This window comes from Pseudonaja textilis, chromosome 3, assembly GCF_049901715.1.
Source record: "Pseudonaja textilis isolate UNSWEBS1 chromosome 3, rPseTex1.2, whole genome shotgun sequence".
NCBI lineage: Eukaryota > Metazoa > Chordata > Lepidosauria > Squamata > Elapidae > Pseudonaja > Pseudonaja textilis.
The window spans coordinates 48,350,852-48,370,281 of record NC_141992.1 but is presented as its reverse complement, the minus strand read 5'-3'; the positions used below and the strand labels follow the sequence as shown (position 1 = coordinate 48,370,281).

Below are 19,430 nucleotides of genomic sequence, written 5' to 3'. Positions count from 1 at the left end.
TTTCTCAGGCTTAGGTTTCTAAGATTCTATTTATATTAATTTATTTGTATTGATAATTGCAATTAATACACCTTGTAAACATTTATGAACTTGTCACAAACACTTAAGGGACTTATTAAAATGGCAAGTTTTAAGTTTAACATTAGCTTTATAATGCACATGTCAATGTACAATGGTTTTGGTAATTCTTTACAAGTATACGGCACATGTTTCCTTGACCTTGCTGTAATAATTAACGAATTCCACATTTGTTTAAACTGAGAGATCAATGCAAACTTAAACATTAGGATTAAGAAGAAAAATAACTATAATTACTATGCTGGATATAGTTGTCAACAGATGTAATGGTACCTGCAATACCAATAGTCCTCAGGTAACAACCCGTACTGGGACTGGATTTTTTTTTTTTTGCTAAGCAGAGGACAGTAAGCAAAGCATCATGTGGCAGTGCTGCTTAACAATGGCAGTGACAGTGGTTGTTAAGCAAAGGTTTGTGACTATGACTTGGGTCTTCCTGCCAGCTTCTCCATTGACTTTGCTTGTCAGAAGCCAAAAGGGAAGGTCACAAATGGTGATCACATCCCCCATCAACTCCCACCATGATCCAAACTATTCTCAGATTAGTCCCTGCCAGTCCCAGGCCTTGATTCTTCCAAGCCAAAGGACACTTTCAGGGGATCACTCAGCCAGAAGCCAATTGTCCTGTTCAAGCTGTGTCTTGCTTCAATCTGCCTCTGTCTTCCCCTTCTCTGCTTCACCTTGTACAGCATAGTCAAGATGAAGATGTTATATTCAGCCACTCTCTGCTAACCGTTCTCCTCCCCTGGGCTGGCTGCGGATGGCTGGCTTCAAGGCCATAGCACCAGGGATGGGGCAGCAGCAAGGGGCAATGGCAGAATAAGCAGCATCTTTATCTTGGCCATGCAGTGCAGGGTAAGCAAGAGGGCAGAGGTGAGCCCAGTGCTGTCAGAGCCCCTGTGCAGTGGGGCTTGGGGCCAGCAAGCCCAGGGGAGGAGAGCAAAGAAGACCCAGATCAGCTGCGGGTGGGGACACTGGAGTACAGTGACGTCTTCATCTTGGACAGTGTCTAGGGCAGCCTGAAGGAAAGAGATGGGGGGAGATAGGCAAGTGAGGAGACCTGAAGCAGAGGCTGTTCACACAAGGCAAGAGAAGGTGACCTCAGGGAACTACGATGGTTGTCAATGTGAGCTAGTCACCAAGCATCCAAATTTTGATTCCATGACCATAGGGACACTGTGAAGGTCATAAATGTAATGCTGGTTTTAAGTCCATTTTTTCAGCAGTGTAGTAAATTCAAATAGTTACTGAATGGCCATTATCCAAGGCCTACCCATAACACATTTTTTTAAAAAAATCCTTTTAAACGAAACTATGTTTCACAAGTTTCCTGTAATCTTATTACATCAATATTTCTTATTTTGCCTACTTAAAAATGTTTTTATATTTAGCACAATATATTTGCAATATAGTCTTATCATTACACACTTGGACTTATTGAATATCTTAATTTTGCAGAGCGTGACGGTTTTAAGTTAGCTGAACATCAGAAAATCTTAGAAGTCTTTTTCATTTCAGTGAAGACATCTCCAATCCACTTAAGATACTTTTTTCGCTTCCTCTTCAGTGGTAAAGAATTTTTTTATATTTGGAATTTGGAATCTGTCCTCGTGATTTCAATCGTCTGACTGCTTCACGCAAATGCTTGGGTTGCAGAGGTGGTGATTCTCCCCACTTTTCACATACATCTAACGCTGTGCAAGACAAAAGTAAATCTGTTACGCTAGCTGCCAAGTCACTGGATTAAAGCAGATGTGATAGCAAAATCCATATTTCTACATTTTAGCAAAAGTAGTTACCATGCACCTACAGCTTTATTACTTCGATACTCTGCTTATTTTGTGCAGTTCAGTGCAGTGTACATAATTCTTCTGCCTTCTGTTTTCCTCACAACTAGTAATCAAGGTGGGGGGGGGGTTAGGCTATGAAAAAATGACTAATCCACTTGGTCAACTTGATGCCTAAGGGAGGATTAGAACTGTTTCTAGTGAAAAGCATTTTAAACACTGCACCAAACTGGCCTCTTAATGTTCCAAATTCTAATAGCCTGTGAAAATTAACAAAATTACCAGTAGTTGTCTCTGCTGCACAGTCTACTCCATATTTACACACATACTTTTGTAAAATAGTAGGGGACATTTGTTCTGTTTGTAAGCAATGGGTGGTAAATAAGGAAAAGCATTTGTGTGTATATTGTACTACAGTTATTATATAAGAAGAAAAATTATCTGAAAATTAATTTTATCAATTTATACTTAATTTAAGTGTTCCCTTTGCCAACTAAAAAGCAAGCAAATATACAACTGATATTTCTTTGCCTTGATATAACAATCTCGTTTCTCTTAAAAATACTGACCTGTTATGCATTAAGTAGCAATATACATACTAAGGGGAATAATAATATTTAGGAGTAAACTAGTACATAAAATAGCAATGGGCAAACTTGATGTTCTGGTTTTCTGACATCAATATAGCTACATCGCAGCTGGAATATAACTTCCGGAAGACATTTTTACCATGCAACTATTTAAAAGATGGCTTACTAAAAGCTAAATAAAATATATACATGAAAGAATACTTAGATTGTAGTAATTAGCAAGGTATATCTTCAGTTAATGGAAGCTACAAATTAAGAATTAGATTATTCTTATACTTACCCTCTTCAACTACTTCTCCAACGAAGACTTTAGAAATTCCTGACATGGCAATAACAACGTTCTGAGACACGGAGGTTCCAGTAATGGACTGTATCAGCTGAGAAAGGAAGAAAGGCAATTCCAGAGAACCCCATTGTTTAGATATTTCTTTTACTTCCAATCATGAATACCACGGTGTGCAATAGCATTAGCACAGATGTGGGCAACATTCTCAGCAACCGTGGGGTGCAACTCATTTCTCCTATCATCCAGAAGCCACAAGTAACATAGCCCCACGGATGGTGAGAATGGAACAGAAAGCCTTTTGAAAGCAAACCCTCTCACTACTACTTAAGCCCTTAAAATCCATTAACTCCCCCTCACCCCAACTCTCTACATTGAAAATGATGGCTTTAGTGATAGAAATGGAAGAAACTGCAGTTCCCACTTTACTTTTTAAAGGGAAAGGCCAGAATTTCACATTGAAAAATGAAAAAAAAGACAACCATTTTCAGCAAACTTCAAGTGCTGGAAGGCTGCAGAGATCTTCCCAGGGCCACACGTGAATTACCCACCTCAATGTCAGCAGCAAAATTTTATGGTAAATTGATACTGAGACAAGTTATCCGTGCATGATAATCAATACACATCAACAAATCTGTGAGGGAGATGGGCAGTTTCTAAATGTGACAAATAACTGGGGACTCTAGGGCCCTTTGAGCTTGGTTGTTATAAATAACCAACCAAATAAATAAATTTAATTGCAATAAATCAATCTTACCCGTTTAATAGCAGCTTTAGGGAAAGCTGATCGTCGATACATCTCATAACGATTTAGCTGTTCTTCAGAAAAAGAGGAAACCAGAATTCTGCAACAAACAATAATTGCAGCACTTATTTAAAATTACAAAGTGAGAAAGTTAGTGAGATTGTATAACGTTCTGTTGATAAACACTGAGTTAAATCTAGAATTTTATTTCAGTGGTGGTATTTCCTGAATGTTGCTCTAAACATTCTGGTTAAAGGAGGGTGACTTTGCCTATTTTTTCTACCCTAGAAGCCTTCCAATGCAACTTATCACAGTGTCTAGAAGGTCCCATTTACAGGAAACCATTGGGTTTCGGGGAGAAATAGAAAGAAAAAAGCCAAAATATCTCCTATTGCAGTGCTTCTTAAACATGCTTCCCACTTTTAAAAATTATGGAAAACTCCAAAGAGCCTTCTTTTGTACATGTTGTATTTATTTTTACCATATTAAAAATAAAAAATGATGCATCTATAGAATTACTGCAATGTATTATAAATAATAATGATGGTTCTTGAATTACAACCCCAATTGGAACTTGAGTTTCCCACAAATCAATTCACTTTGCAAAATCTTTTCTTTTTGGAAAGAGAAAATGCACACATGCAAATTAATAAAAACTGTTCAAAGGGGAAAGTACAGCCTAATGCCAGGTGATAATTATTGTAAGTAATCAATCCCCGCCCCCCAAAAAAACCTTTGTGCTGATAGGTCAGTGGAAGAATTCTTGCCTGCCATGTGGGACACCTGGGTTTGATTCCCAGCCAATGTGGCCAATTTCCCTTTTTTGAGAGAGCCAATTTAGTGTAGTAGTTAGGGTTTCAGGCTAGGAATGACAGACTATTATTGGTAATTTCAGTCCCACTTTCAGCACAAAGACAGCTGAAGAATCTTGGTCTAGCTAGTCCAGGGGTCTTCAAACTTGGCAGCTTTAAGACTTGTGGACTTCAACTCCCAGAATTCCTCCTCCAGTCATATTAGCTCAAGAATTCTGGGAGTTGAAGCCCACAAATCTTAAACTTGCCAAGGTTGAAGATCCTTGAGCTAGTCACTTTCTCTCAGCTGTAGGAAGAGGCAATGCACACCACTTCTGAAAAGCCTTGCAAGAAAACTACAGGGACTTGTCTAGGTGGTTGTTTTGTTGTTGTTATCTCTTTTATTAATTAAACTTGAAAGTCAACTGAACATTTAAAAATGTATCACAAATATCACTGACTGGCGTGGATGGTTGATACTGGTTGCTGCCAGCATCCTAGGTATCAACCAAATTGTTGTTGTTATTAGCATGTGGCATTGTTACATTAGCCAGGAGACCACAATACTATTGCAGAGTAGTAAGCTGGCTGCCAATTTCCCAGCCTTGTTGTGGGATATGCTCACACACTCCCCAAGCTGTACCACAGGAGGGTGAGCTGGTTTTGCACCAGAAAGATGAGCAGCTCTTCCTGCAGCAGCATCCTAGGCCCCTCCCTTCCTTGGAGCTGCCTTGTAAACCCCACAACCCGGGAAGATTCAGAGCCAGCAGGAATCTGCTTGCCTGCACAGAGCACCAACTCATCTCCCCACCAAAGTGGTACCTATCTATCTACTCACATAGAACATATTTTTGAACTGTTAAGTGGACAGAAGATGAGACAAGGGATGGAGCTCACTCTGACATAGAATGCTAGCATACAAACTGCTAGAGCAGAGACCATCTCCAGCCTCATTAAGCTACTGAGCCACTATGGCTCATATTCGTCTAAGACTCTAGTAGGTGATACCTGAGAATCACACAAAATTGAACAAAAGAAAAAAATGACAAAATGCCTGATATCACACTGAATGTTCCCCTAAACAGTTTCCATAAAGTGTCCATTAGATGAGACTCTTATTTTCTGGAATTCCCTGACCTCTCCCCCGCCCTCCCCCCAAAAACATGGTTTGCCTTCCTAAAGAGAAAGCAACAGCAAGATATACCTTTTCTCTACTCATTTAGCATTAACAAAAGCATATAGATGGAGAAATACTCACTGCATTTTTTGAATCTCATCTTCATCAACTTTATTTTTTTTATCTTTTTTCTCCTTTATCTCTATTTTTATTTTCTTGGCTGCTATAGATTGTAATGTAGAGTCCTCTAACTCTCCAGGGATCAATTCACATGTTTCTTTGCATTTTATCTAGACAGAAAATTGATTATAACTCATGTTTACAAAAAGACAAGCCTTTTTCTGAGTCAAGCTCAACTCCTAGTTAACACTCAGTGGAATTGAAATGTGGCAAATTTTATAACACATTTTATGACATAAAAATGATCATAAACATCTTAAAACGTTTCCTGTGCTGATGTTTGACTGTGCTATACAGTTCAATATGGGCTATTTTCAAGACAGATCTTTCTGTTAATGTGTATCAGTGTATATACCCTTTCCAGTGAAGGCAGTACATTAGAAGCTCCGTCACTGCTAAGGAAAAACTTCTAAAAGGGATCACGAGCTTCTAGTTCTAGTTAAATACGGAATTCCAAAGAAATAGCAGGCGAGGAAAACCCCCGTTACTTCAGGGCGGCAATCACCCTGGAGCATCAACCAGGAAAGCGAAGCCCCGTTTCTGCAAATTGCGTTGCGAACTTTTCCGTCCTCACCTCTACAATCTGTACTTCCTCTTTGATGTCGGCTGGTTCTTTTTCCTGGCGTTCCGTCACTTCTATCGCAACGACGGAAGACTCCACGGAAGACGGGGAAGACACAATGGGCAAAAGACCATCCTCTTTACCAGACACTACAGCCTCAGCCATACTAATCAGGACTGGCGCGTGTCGCGTTTTAATGACGTACTAGGGCGGCACTGGACGCCTTGTTTCCATGAGAACGCACCACACCCCCATTAGTCGAAACTAGAAATGCGGACTTTGTCGCTGCTGTTGGAGAACGAAGTCTTGCGGGTGAGGTTGAATTCGCGGATCCCAGGCGACGTCCTAGCTGTCTAACCGACAAAACAATGCAAATCTGAGTCCGCCTTTTGTTGCTTTTAGCATCCAGCAGCAACATATACCAAACAGAAGGAAAGATAAACTAGGGCAAGGAATTCCAAGATTACGAATGCAAACTATGCATGTAAGTTGAAATAAAGACCGATGCCATGCTCGGTACTCTATTCACACAACCCACTAAGCAGCGATGCAGTAACATGGTGGGATTTGTGGGTAGCGTTTATATGAACCACACCAAAGGTGATTTATACAGTTTAAAAAAATGGTAATTAATAGGTAAATGTTTTGGGTGAACCCAGATAATAAAGCATTCCTCTGAACCCAAGTATTCTCATTTCTTCAAAAAGCGATGCACAAATGGTAGACTAAAGCATGTAACTTTTTAAAAGGCCCTAAGGTAAATTGAAATAAAAAGAAAATTATGAACAAAAAGAATTATGTACTGTGACCCTTCTTATGTTTGTGGCTCCATTAATTGTTCAAGTACTCTCAGGTCATTCCTTCAAAACAAATGAGAGAAATTAAAAATAAGTTCTTAGTAAGAATTTAGAAAGTCATTGTAATAATGTCTTTTTACAAATCCCATATTTCCAACTTTGAAATGAAAAAATCTGCACTTCTTTAAAAAAAGGCATCAGCCCATGTTTGAATATATCACTTAGGGGCTCCTTAATCTTCTCATCCTAGATTGCTCTCCTTTTTTCAGCGCATGCTTTCCAAATACAAAACTTTAAAATAATATTCATTGATGCAAGGAGAGGTTGCTTAAAACTGTATTGTTGCTAGGGAGATTTTTTTTTCTTATCAACCCATTTGACAAACCGCAATGGCTAAGCTAAAACTAAGCATGACACATTGGGATAATGTACAGATCCTGCTTGCTCTGGCACAAAGATGTCTAACTACAGAGGACATGTCCTCAAAATGTCAGCTCTATCTAACTGCTGACCCACTGCTGAAGCAGCCTGAAATCAGGTTTATCTATTCCAGTGCGAAAATACAGTATTTTCTTTCCTATCTTAACAATCAAGACTGCCTAGATGAGGAACTTTAGCTTTATATGGCCAGGTTCAGCTTCAACCTGGCAGGTCTGCTGTGAAATCACTCAATCCTGTCTGGTTGCTAGGCACTGTGTCACCATTGTTATTGACTGTGGCTACAAGACGATCAGTCATCTTTGTGCAGCCTGGTTCTTATTCTTTTGCAGGACTTAGATATTACAATGCTGATCCCTGGGAAGACAGCTATCCTGTACTGTAACTTTATATTTCCACTATTCAGGAAAGTAACCCCAGAGGTTCACAGAATTTGCATGGCACCCTTCCTCCCCCAACATGCATAAGGACTTAGTTTGATTGTATCTTTTCTTTTATGTATACCGAGAGTGTTTGCACCAAGACAAGTTCCTTGTGTATCCAATCACACTTGGCCAATAAAGTATACTATTGACAACACAGTGTACAGGTAGTCCTCACAAGCACAATAGAGTCCAACATTTATGTTATTAAATGATAAACTTAAGTGAGTTTGTTCCACTTTACAACTTTTCTCACATTACATGAATCACTGCATTTCTTAAATTAGTAACACAGTTGTTAAGTGAATCTGTTTTCCCCACTAACTTTGTCAGAGGTCGCAAAAGGGGATCAAATGACTTCAGGACACTGCATCTGTCACAAATATGAATCAGTTGTCAAGGATCTGGATGTAAATCAAGTGACTATGGGGATGCTGCAATGGTCATAAGTATGAAAAACAGTTCATAAGTTACTTTTTTCAGTGCAGTTGTAACTTTGAATGGTCACTTAATGAATTGCTGTAAGTTGAGGACAACCTGTATTGTCTTGAAACTTAGATTGAGGAAATCAATCTCTTTTAGAAGAGAGATCAATATTTCTACAACTTAAACATTTAAAAAGGTATATTATGTAGATTTGCATGTCAACAATTTTGATATTCCCATTGGTAAACAAAGCATTTCTAATCAATTCTTCTGATCACTCTCACAGCCTTTTCATGGGGAGTCTATTGCTATTGACATGGTAAACTGATCTTGAATTTCTACGACAGGACTATTTATCTCCTAGTAAGTAAATGATTCTAAAAAAATAATTTGATAAATGATGCTATTTAGAGGTTTTCCAAATTAAATACAGATTAGGATTCTGATTTCAAGATGCAGTAATATGGCTGAGCATTAGATAGCAGCACCTATGAAAACTTTTCATAAAGTTAATACATACTTCCATTATTTTTCACTGTGACAGGCATATTACATTCATAAAGTTGATAATTCTGTGGTGAATTTTTTTAAAAAAATTTTTTGGCAGAATGCCTGAATGCACTACATCAATACATTTTTTCCTGTGGTTGGGGACATTGGACATGACTGTAATTTCAGATGGGAAAAACCAGAAGTCTTTTACAGTATTGACTGATGGAACTGTCTAGACAGCAGTAGCACATAGCTCTGTCTTAGGCATACATTAAGGGCATATTCAGTCCCACATTCTGAAATGGGAGGAGAGCACTGCAAAGCTGCTGTGATAAAACCATTATGTCTTAGCTTATTATGTGAATCAACTCACCATATTATTCAGTAATGGCTTGTTTTGGTATTAAGGATATGAATATGATTATGTATTTTATGTTGTTTTGTTGCTCTATGGGAGGTCTTTTTGAGAGAGATGTTGCAGAGGTGAGGGCTAACTGTCTGAAATGCAATAACAAAGTTCTCTTCTTCCAAGTTGCAATTATGTTTAAAGTAGTTTCCTCAGTTCAGCTATGCTTCTTTTAAAGCCTATTTGTAATAGAAGTGAATTTCAAATGGGCATTTTGAATAACAGCAGTTGAAAAGCAAGTTAAGCCCAGGCAAAAACTGTTTTACATGCAATCAGTGTGATTTTTTTAGTAAGTATTGATGACATACAAGCATTGTAAATAATTTACTGAGTCCCCACTTTCCAGTGAACATGTCGGTTTGTCATACTTACCCAAATTTATCTGAATTAAATTAATCTGATATTCTGCATTACATAAAATACTGAACCTTTAACTAACCATACTGAGTGTGACTAGATTGGGTTTAGTGTATATTACATACATGGCAAATCTCTATCACTTGTAAAAAATAGCTGGGTAGGAATAAAGTTTTCAATAGATCTACCTGCTCTCTCCTTCTTTCTTCCATCTATTTGTGACTACAGCACTTTCAGTACAATATCTTCAAAGCTAATTTCAACTATCCAAATTTGTCCTAATCAATATTAATATTCAATCAATATTGAAAGGATTGGCTTTTAAATATTGATCTGAGTTTTCAGTAATACATGCCATTTCTGGACTATTAATCTTAAATGGGCATTCTGACAGTCTGTTCCGCCTTTCACTCCATCCAATCGATTTTCCAATTTGTACACCACTTTTTTCATCTCCCAAATTTGCTGGTACACTCATGAGCTTGAAGTTCATTTGGTCAATTTGTTTTTGTTCCATATAATGAACTACTGCTAGAAATTGGATTTCAAAGAAATGAGCTAAACTATCTGGACCACAGTAATTTCTAGGCATGGGGTTACATGAAAAGCTCTTACCTTCTAATGGGACTCGGTGGGCATAAGCCTTTGTTTACTGCAGTAAAAATATGTTGATAAAATGCTCTGTGACTTACCTGACCTTGGTGAGCAAAGTCGAAAACTGCAGCTCGGTTGTTCTCAATACATCCAGATACAGTGAAATAGCTAGCGACTGTATCGCTGCGCGTTTCCCTACAAACTTTGCATATAGCTGAACTCAGTTACTTGAGAACCGTCATCAACTAAACATCTTCACTGGAAATTTCCCAGCTCCTTATTCTTAAAGGAGGAAGACTTGGCTTTTTGTTCTCCTTAGAAAATGTTCTTTTGTTGGGAACCACCTTCTGTGCTATTCGAGTAGATCCTTTCCTCCCCCCCGCGCTCCCCCTTAGAGTGCCCAAAATGTCGCGAATGCGTACGGAACTGCAGTCGCCGGCCGTCCTCCTTTACCGTATTTTACCGCATCTTCGCCAGCGCTCCCCGCTTGTTCGGAGACAGCCGCCAAACCGGCCTCCCCGCCTATCTCGGCTTCATTAGCCGGACCGGGGCTTGGCGAGGCTCGGTCGGGAGGCGTGGCTTTTCTGGCCCCGCCCCGGAAGGACGCGCCGGCCGGGTTGAGGCAGCGGCGGTAGCCGAGGAGGACTCCTAGTAAGGATCGGGGGCTGGTTTCCCGGCCCGCGTCGGGCCATGGGGAAAGAGCAAGAGCTGCTCGAGGCCGCCCGCACTGGGAACCTGCCCGCCGTGGAGAAGCTGCTTTCGGGCAAGCGGCTTAGCTCGGGCTTCGGTTCGGGGGGGCGGCTCGGCGTCTTCGGGGGGCAGCGGCGGCGGCGGCGGCGGGGGGGGGCACCCGCTCTCTAGCCTTCTCAGGTAGGTGCCTGGGGTGTGGCTTGCGGAGCTCTTGCGAGTGGCCCGGGGTGGCGCTGCCGAGGTTGGCTGCGGGAGCCCGTGTCAGGCAGCTGTTTGCCTTTTAGGAAGCTGGGGGGTGTGTCCCGAAGACTTGAGAATGCCCGGCGGTGCAATTGACCATAGGTAGAATCTCCGCCCCCAAAAGTCTCACGGGCGTCGCGCTGGTTAGTGGCCGTTCTCGTGTTTAGGCTCAGCGTCGGGATGGGTCTTCTGGTGGGGTGGGGTGGGGGGAGAGAAAAGGTCTCAAACAAGCGCAAGGAAGAGAAGCGAATTGAAGCTGGAAAAAGCCAGGGGTGTTTTCGGGGCTTTTCCTGTTAAGGGGGCCAGCGCTTGCTTTGCCTTCTAGGACTACCTCTGTGAACGTTGGTTTGGGGAGACGCTTGTTAAAGTGTTGAAACCTTGGAGGTTGTTGAGGCTGATGTGTATTATAAGGAGGGAGTCCTTTTGTTAATTAGTGAAGCCTCTTGGGCTGCTCCTGCCTTCTTTTGTATGTTTCTAATTGAACATCACAGCCATTTTTGGTATGCAGTTGATCGTCTGAACCTTCAGTTGAAGATCTGATCTGGATTTAAGATAGGTTCAGTCATTGTCACCCTTGTGGTTTGTTTATTTATTTTTCTATTTGTGGATGACAGTTTGTTTTTAGATGTCTGAGAAAAAGAATAGAAGGTATGAAAATGTATACAAAGAGAAGGAAGCATAGGAAATGTGAAGTTAACATGTACAAAAATGTAGAAACAAAATTGCACTGGAGTTGTGCACTAATGCCAAGGTTTCCAAATCTTTGTAGTGTTCCTCTGTTTTGCTTTGGTCCGAATATTTGTAGTATTTGTTCTTCTGGTTTGTTTTGGGTTTTTTTTTTCATTATCCAAAGGATCGTTTTACTTTTACGAAATAATTTTCTCTTATTCCTATTTCAAAAAGCTGGTAAAGTTTCTCTTGATACATGTCAGGTGTCTGTATACTTTTACAGGAGGACATTGCTCTACATATTTTGAAGTGACTCAGTTTTCAGTTTCATGTCTAATGACTTTTTTGGCTATTTAAAGCTTTTTAGCAAGTGTAAAATGGATCTTTGTGGTTCTTGACTTTTATTCTGTGTTTTATGCATAAACTCTAATTGCTAAAAATGCAAAAGTACATATCTGGAGGCTTGGGGACCTGGCTGTAATAAAAATCACTTTTACCAAGTAAACTTTAGAGGAAAAAAAATCAACTTAAGCTATCTGCCTAAACTGTGTCTGGATCTGCGTTCTTCACACTATAGGCTTGTTATATATTACTTCGTAATTTTGTGATTGAATGCAAAATATTGCAGCTTGTCTTTGTAATTGTAAAGCGGTGCTTGGCAATTGAATTACAAATATCACTTGAGTTCATACACTGCATTAAACTACAATACAGTTTTTTTAGCCTATTTTATGATCCTAGCCATTTTGTAAATCATGGTTGATAGCAATATATTCAGAGACAACAATTTGTGGCTTATTATGTAAGGCACAGCTAAGTGCAGTATGTGAACTCTGTCACTGTGAGCTGTTTAACTCTTTATTCAGTCACCGCAAATTGTGATGAGTTACAGAGAAGCTGCTTCCTATACCATTTGAAGTACAGTTAATTGTACATGTTTCCTGAACTTTATACAGTATGGACATTCCCCATAGGTACCAGATTATTCTGTGCTTTAATATTTCTAAATCTTATTTCCTGACATGACAGTGATCTGAAGGTCTTAAAAGATGATTCTCCACCTATGACTTTCCTAGGTTCCCAACACCCTTAAGCAGGTTTCCGATCATCCTATGGTAAAAGTTCCAGTCCTACAAAAATTAATGTGAGTAAACAATTGGACTCATTTGGAGAATATCTTTGCATTTGAAATTAAATGCATGTGTGTTGGAATTGGCTAGAGCCTGTGATATGGCATGTGGGCATATTCTGTTTGGAAGCATGGTTTGAATACTGTTTCTGGAATGTATGCTCTAGAAGGAATTAACATTTGTCATGTCTGAGAATTTGGCAGTAAATTATAACTTACTGAATTTCCTACCAAGCTTTGGTGAGTCTGTGGATTATTCTGTTGTACAGAATACACAGTGGGGCTATTATAAACGTAGACCTGCTGGAAAGGCCAGATTGCTTTTAGGAAAATATTAAGCAGCATCCAGAATGTGTGTTGGTTCTTCAATATGAGTTATTGCTAGAGGAAAGGATTTAATTTACAAATGTGGCCAGTATATTTAAATGTCTTAATGATAGAAACGTTAATCAGATTAAAGAAAGAATTTGAGGATGTTCTTTGTGTCCTTTATGATGACAAAGATGTTATTATTCTCAGATTTTATATGATTTATATAGCTGCCTATCTCATAATAATGACTTGAACCACGATGGTGCAGTGGTTAGAATGCACTATTTCAGGCTAATTCTGCTGACTACCGACTGCCATTTCAGCAGTTTAAATCTCACCAGCTCAAGGTTGACTTAGCCTTCCATCCTTCCGAGGTCAGTAAAATGAGGACCCAGATTGTTGGGGGCAATATGCTGACTCTGTAAACTGCTTAGAGAGGACTGTAAAGCAATTATGAAGCTGTATATAAGTCTAAGTGATATTGCTATTGCTAAAGAGGATTGCCAAGAAGGAAATACAAAACTTAACCCATTTGCTATAGTAGAGGTAAGATTCTAGACACCAAGGCTTTGCATGGGAATGTATGACTGGCTTTTCCTTGCTAACACTAAGGTTGGACTGGAACATTGAAAAAACATCCCAGAAGAAAGCAAGGGCAAACTGCTTTTACACTGTTGCCAAGAATACAACATATACATGTCATGGAGTCTTCAGGAGTTGAGGTTATCTTTACCTGCCTGTTGTGTCTAATATTAATCCCTGTTAAAATAGTATATTACTGAAATAATTAGTTATTGTGTAATATTTTTATGGAAAAATATATGGTCATTAGAAGGTGCGGGTCATTAGATATGAGATGGGTGACAAATAAATTTCCTAAATAAATAAAACAACACATAATTATGTAATATTTTACTGTTCATGTATCTCTTCTTCAGTTAGTCAAATTAAATGTGTTTCTTCAAGTCAGTCTTGACTCCTGGCAACTATATAATAAACAAGTGCTGTCTCCTTGGCAAAATTGTCAGAAGTGGGTTGCCATTTTCTTCTTTCTAAGGGTGAAATAGAGTGACTTGTCCAAAGTTACCCAGATGGTTTTCTATTTTGTCAGGTCTAGAACTTGCAATCTCCTAATTTCTAACTTGGTGCGTTTACTTACTATACCAAACTGGATTTCTTTATTACTATTACTACTTCCTAAATCATGCTCGATTTGCAATGGAAAAAACAGAAAAAGAAAACAGAGAATTGCAATGATTGAGATTTCAAGTGAGTTTGATCACCATAATAGCTTACTTATAAGTAAAGAATGCAGGACCTAGGAATTTGCAAAATAGAGAGGTACGTGAAATAACTGTCACTCTTATGGATTTTCTAAATGTGTGCTTCAGAACTAAAAGTTTCATTATTTAGGAGCATGAAGAGGATTCTTTTCAGCTAAACTGAAACTTGGCATACTATAATGTATGCTGAGTAAATACTACGTTGGAAGAATGGAAGTGAGATTCAAAAGATTAGCATTCTCATCATAAATACCTAAGTGGTGGAATAATTTAACTGGTATCAGGAAAAAGCCATAGACTGGCTAAAGCCAAAAGCCGGAAAGTCCATGGGTTGTGGTTGTTTGTTCACATATTTTGTTTAGTTTGCTCTGGATGGGATTGTGCTTTTCAAATGAGCATAGTTACAATTCAGCAACATTCAAATATGGAATTTTTTCTTTAGGAGGCTCACCTAGTGCTTATGTTGATTTTTTTCTCTTTTTTTGTACCAGGCAATCTCTCCTTCATTGCAACATAACTAAAAGTATGCTATGGATTAAATAAAAATAGGGGAACTTGCAGAATTGCAGTCTTAGCTTGAACTCTTGCATACTCCCTATACATTTTTGGGACAACATTCTAATCTTTTATATTGGATACTTATATTCCTGATTTTATTTGTTTTACTTCGAGCAAAAACAACATTAATGAACTTTTTGGGAGGTTGGCTGGGAGTATTTTTCTAAATAAGAATTTGAAACAGACATTGTTTCAAATTACATGTTCAAAGTACATGTTTTCCTGCCCAAATTTTGCCTTCCGTATCAAGACTGGAAAAGCATATCACTTCTCCTTTCTCTTAAAAGTGTGTACATTTCAGTTGCAAAACTGTAAAGCTGTAAGTAGGGAAATGATCTTGCATTCTCTTAAAATATCTCTAGTTGAATTCAGCAAAATAGTATTATGCTGACCAACAGTTATTTTCAAGAATATCTTCAGGTTGACTTAAGTATTTAATAAATACATATTGTGTGAAAATTTATTATTTGTAATTTTTTATTAAGGATTACATTTTTTTCACAATACTTTCCCAAATGATAAGAAGCAGGGAACAGATTGAGCTAAACTATGCTATGAATCTGAAATATTTTGGTACATTTTGAAGTAGAACAACAGAATGTAAATGAAAGCACTGCTTTTTAATGCAGTACATTAAAAGAAAAAGATATGACTGATCTACAAAATTTAATTTTAATTTTCTGACATAATTAAATCCATTAAAAATATTTTCCTCATTCTTTTCCAGAAGAAGGAAGCTGTGAAAAAACTGTAAGACATTTTGTATAGCTTCACTTGTTAATAAAATTATTGTGCCTGGCCTATTACTGGTAGAAGTGTGATTCATCATTAAAAGATTGGTTGAGTGATTCGGCCGTATCTCAGATTTTAAGAATCGAATGATAAATTATATAGATTAACATGTTTTCATAATAAAACTAAATAGAGGTTGATCTAGTGAATCAGAGCTTTCTAAGAAGGTAATATATAGTAGGGCACTGATACATATTTGAAAGAGGTGTTTCAGGAAGTATGTTAGCGTAAGTAAATGTAATTCTCAGTTGTATACACATGCATATATTAGCTCTTAAAGTAGACGAGGGCTTTCCCAAGGTGTAGCTGTTTTAGGGCTTTGAAGAGAGATGTTTCACTAGTGCTGAGCATACCTCAGGAAGCATCCCTTTTGAATGCTTGGCTCAATATTAATGTAAGTACAGTTCTTCTTCTTTTAATGTTACTCTGCTGACTGCCTGAGTCAGATGCCAATAGTGCCCAGCATCTGTAGGGTGGAGAGAGGGTACAGTCTCCCGCTGGCCAACAGTTAAGGCCTTCTCTGTAGATTAGAGATGGAGGATGTAAAAGGAACTATATTTCCCTCTGGATAACCTGTTTGATACCCATTATTATTTTAAACATAACATGCTCATTTTAAAGATTTACTAAACGCTTTTTAAAACTACTGGTATTAAAAAAGCATGTCTGTATTTTCCAAGGTCTGTAGAGTTGGGTGAATGTTCTACATTGACATTAATAAAAGAATTATTTAACTTCTTGTTAAAGAAAAGGATATATGACTTAGAGTGACCTTTTCTAAATTAGTGTCATCTTGATATGTTAAGGCAAGGTTGTCAAACTCCTGTCCCCTGGACCAGATGTGTCATGCCCTGGCCACGTCCAGTTTAGCAAAGAGGGAAATGTCCAGATACATCATGTGACACCGCCATGACGAGGTGAGGTTGACACCCCTATGTTAAGATATCTCCCTTACTTGAAGATGAGATCAAAGTACAAATGACTACTGTCTTAAGATGAAGGAGCAATCAAAATTGGCCTTAGGATAAGTGCCGAAAATTCAGAAATCATGAATGTGAGATCCACTGCATAGACATGGGGAATCACACTTGAATCACAGCAACTTAAGGAAATAAAAAAGGTTTACCTATTTGGATAGTGTAATCGCCTGAAATGGAGATTCAGAGATGGACATCAAGTACCACACTGGAAAAGCAACAGCTGTTTTCTAGAGGATAAATAAAATATAGTGATTCTGACAGCCATTTATGCCAGAGACATCTGGAAGGCATCAGTGAGTATTAACAAGAGACTCGATGTCTTCCAACAAAGATGCCTTCACTGTATCCTAAAGATTTACTATTTTGACCATGTTATTAATGAAGAAGTCCTTCAAAAGAATTTTTCTTGCAAATTACATAACATTGTAGCACAGAGAAGACTACAACTTCCAGGTCATATTCTCTGTATGGAGAACACACAAGATGGCAGTGAGATGGACACCCACCCACCCACGATGCTAAACAATTCCAATTTTTCTAAAAGTCCCATAAGTTTAATAACATACAAATTTGCCTACAATATATATAATATTAGGTCAGTTTTGCCATTACAACTCAGTTTTAAGTCACCAATCATGGAGAAGGAGGGAGGGAGGGAGAGAGAGAAAGAAAGAGAGAGAAATTGGTTGGTTGGTCATTTAAATGCATGCATGTGTCAAGGTACACAAAAAAATAGCCTTTCCCTTTCAATTGGTAAATAATTTGCAAAACTACTTCTTCTTTTTCCTTTTTCCTTTTAATTGTCTGTAACTAAGCAGGAAATAAGCTATATAAAATAGATGCAAATACCCAAGTATTTAAAAAGTCAGAGAATCTTAGAAGCCTCATTCCTCCAAAGGCAATGTTTTAAGACAGTCCCACTGGATTAGGTTAATATTTGGATAAATATTTGTGAGTGAAGATGATGAGTTCTACAGGAACCAGGGAACCAAGAAGCTTAAACGGTTTAAAGGGGGAAAGGATAAGTTTAAAAACTTAAAGAAATGTCCTTGAGCAGAACTTTAGAGCTGTAACACATCTACCTTTAGCATGAATTAATCCAATAAACTTAAACATGGCATCTGTTTGCTGAGTTCTCTGTACACCTATTGATGATTGTAATGAAAAAGATAGCACAGTGTACAAATTTTTGGAACAAAGAATTGGAGCATAGAGACATGTGATATCAGACATCCATATGGTAAGATGTTTTAAATGTTATACTTGAAAATTGGAGAGTACACCACAGGGATACTGTTTTCAATGGCATCACTTTAAAGCAGACTTCCTGTCTTGGACTCTATCCAAATATGTGGACTTCAGCTCAGCAATTTTCAGCTCTTGACATGTGGAGAACATCTAGCTCAATGAAGATTGTTTTAAGGAATATATTCCACTTCTTAGAATTTCTGAATATATTGAATGGCAACCAAAAATTAAAATATTTGTATAATTACTATCTGAAATACAACTACTTCAGTTGATTATCTCTTTTTATATATAATCACAACCCTCCATCCCGACCCACCCCAGACCTTCTGAGGGGTTCACAAAATCAAAATTATTTGCCAGGCCATGTTGAAAAATAACATAGTATTAAAATCCCATTAAATGATTATGACAAAGAGTAGCAACTACAACAGCCTTTAATTTTAAAATACAATAATGATAACACCCATACAAATAAAAGCTCTTTGATGTCCTCCATTATTTTTAAAAGTGGGATGGGGTCCTGAGAGAAATGCTGTATAGGGAATAGACTTCTACTTTTAAGCCCATCTGCCTTTAGTCCATCATGGCAATAAATCTGTGTCTTCTCTGGTGATGATTTCAGTAAGATACTTGTTTGAGAATTACTGTAGCTGGAAGATTATCTAATTTTTTATCTAAATATTAAAAAAACCGATTTTGGCTTAGGTAAGTTTTTAAGGCATCAGACTTGATTTCCTTCCCTCCCATGAGACTTATACATTCAATTCAATAAGACTCTAAATGGCCTCCCTTTTAATAATGTTTTACTTGATTACTGAGTGTTAAATGATTGCTTTCATTTTACTTCCATTTAAGAGCAATGGAACAATTATACATTGCAGCATCCCTCAACCTAAAGCGACATAAGATAGCACAAAAAGGGGGATGGCGAGAGAGAAGGAGAACCTGACAAGGGACCTTCCTGAGAATGAATATAACATAATGTGGAAGCTGTAGGTTCTATAAATCCAGTTTGTACAAGACTTACCAACAAACAAGCATACAGACGGATCATACAGTCCTGATATCTCCCACAAGTAAGCATCACTGATAAACTTTGGACATATTTTTGCGCAATATGTTATTTAAATAAAGAAAATTATCTTGCTCTTCTCCACATAAGCCAACTTTTTTTTTAACTTATAAGAGGAGCATGTACTATGAATGAGTACAATCCTAGTCTGGTGGTTAGCCTTCTAGACCCAAATCAGAAGGTTTATCAGCAGTTGGTATTTCAGCTGAAACTGGATAAAGCAAAGACATCCTTGGATATGACCTCTGCCTGCTGTTCTTACGGGAGCTTCAAGTGCAGGAAGACTTCAAGTTGCAAAGTTTTGCAAAGGTTCAGGGGGCAGGGAGTTATTACCAGTATTGTCTAGTGGAGACCTTGTCTATTCCTGCTTTTTCATGCATTATCAGAAT

General features: G+C 38.2%; 2 protein-coding genes across 19 annotated transcripts in view; one reads left to right on the top strand and one right to left on the bottom strand.

Annotated features, from left to right (window-relative positions):
* Window positions 1–15: 15 nt before the first annotated feature.
* Window positions 16–10,693, bottom strand: TAF11 (TATA-box binding protein associated factor 11). 2 transcript variants are annotated; one of them, XM_026719988.2, is made up of 6 exons: window positions 10,164–10,693; window positions 6,146–6,486; window positions 5,533–5,681; window positions 3,496–3,583; window positions 2,736–2,832; window positions 16–1,772 (listed from the first exon to the last, which is right to left on the bottom strand). In XM_026719988.2, exons 2-6 carry the CDS (start codon window positions 6,296–6,298, stop codon window positions 1,642–1,644), a joined length of 618 nt encoding a protein of 205 aa, XP_026575773.1. In that variant the 5' UTR covers window positions 6,299–6,486; window positions 10,164–10,693; the 3' UTR covers window positions 16–1,641. The 2 variants fall into 2 exon arrangements, with proteins under 2 accessions (XP_026575773.1, XP_026575774.1); XM_026719989.2 differs by having other exon boundaries at window positions 6,146–6,482; window positions 10,164–10,612.
* Window positions 10,664–19,430, top strand: part of ANKS1A (ankyrin repeat and sterile alpha motif domain containing 1A) — a 124,341-nt gene continuing 115,574 nt past the window's right edge. For 4 of the 17 annotated variants that reach the window (XM_087929566.1, XM_087929568.1, XM_087929567.1 and 1 more), the window contains exon 1: window positions 10,917–10,935. The gene's annotated coding sequence lies outside the window, so the exon portion shown is untranslated. Of the gene's footprint in view, window positions 10,936–19,430 lie in introns of all 17 variants that reach the window. The other 13 variants (XM_087929578.1, XM_087929573.1, XM_087929571.1 and 10 more) reach the window with 8 other exon arrangements.

Bases quoted from the DNA above. Each gene is read 5' to 3' on its own strand.
- TAF11 (XM_026719988.2), bottom strand. From the start codon at position 6,298: ATGGCTGAGGCTGTAGTGTCTGGTAAAGAGGATGGTCTTTTGCCCATT. The intron at 2,833-3,495 runs GTAAGATTGATT...TTCCTTTCTCAG, and splicing joins CTAAAGCTGCTATTAAACGG to CTGATACAGTCCATTACTGG. The intron at 1,773-2,735 runs GTAAGTATAAGA...TGTCTTGCACAG, and splicing joins TGGAGAAGTAGTTGAAGAGG to CGTTAGATGTATGTGAAAAG.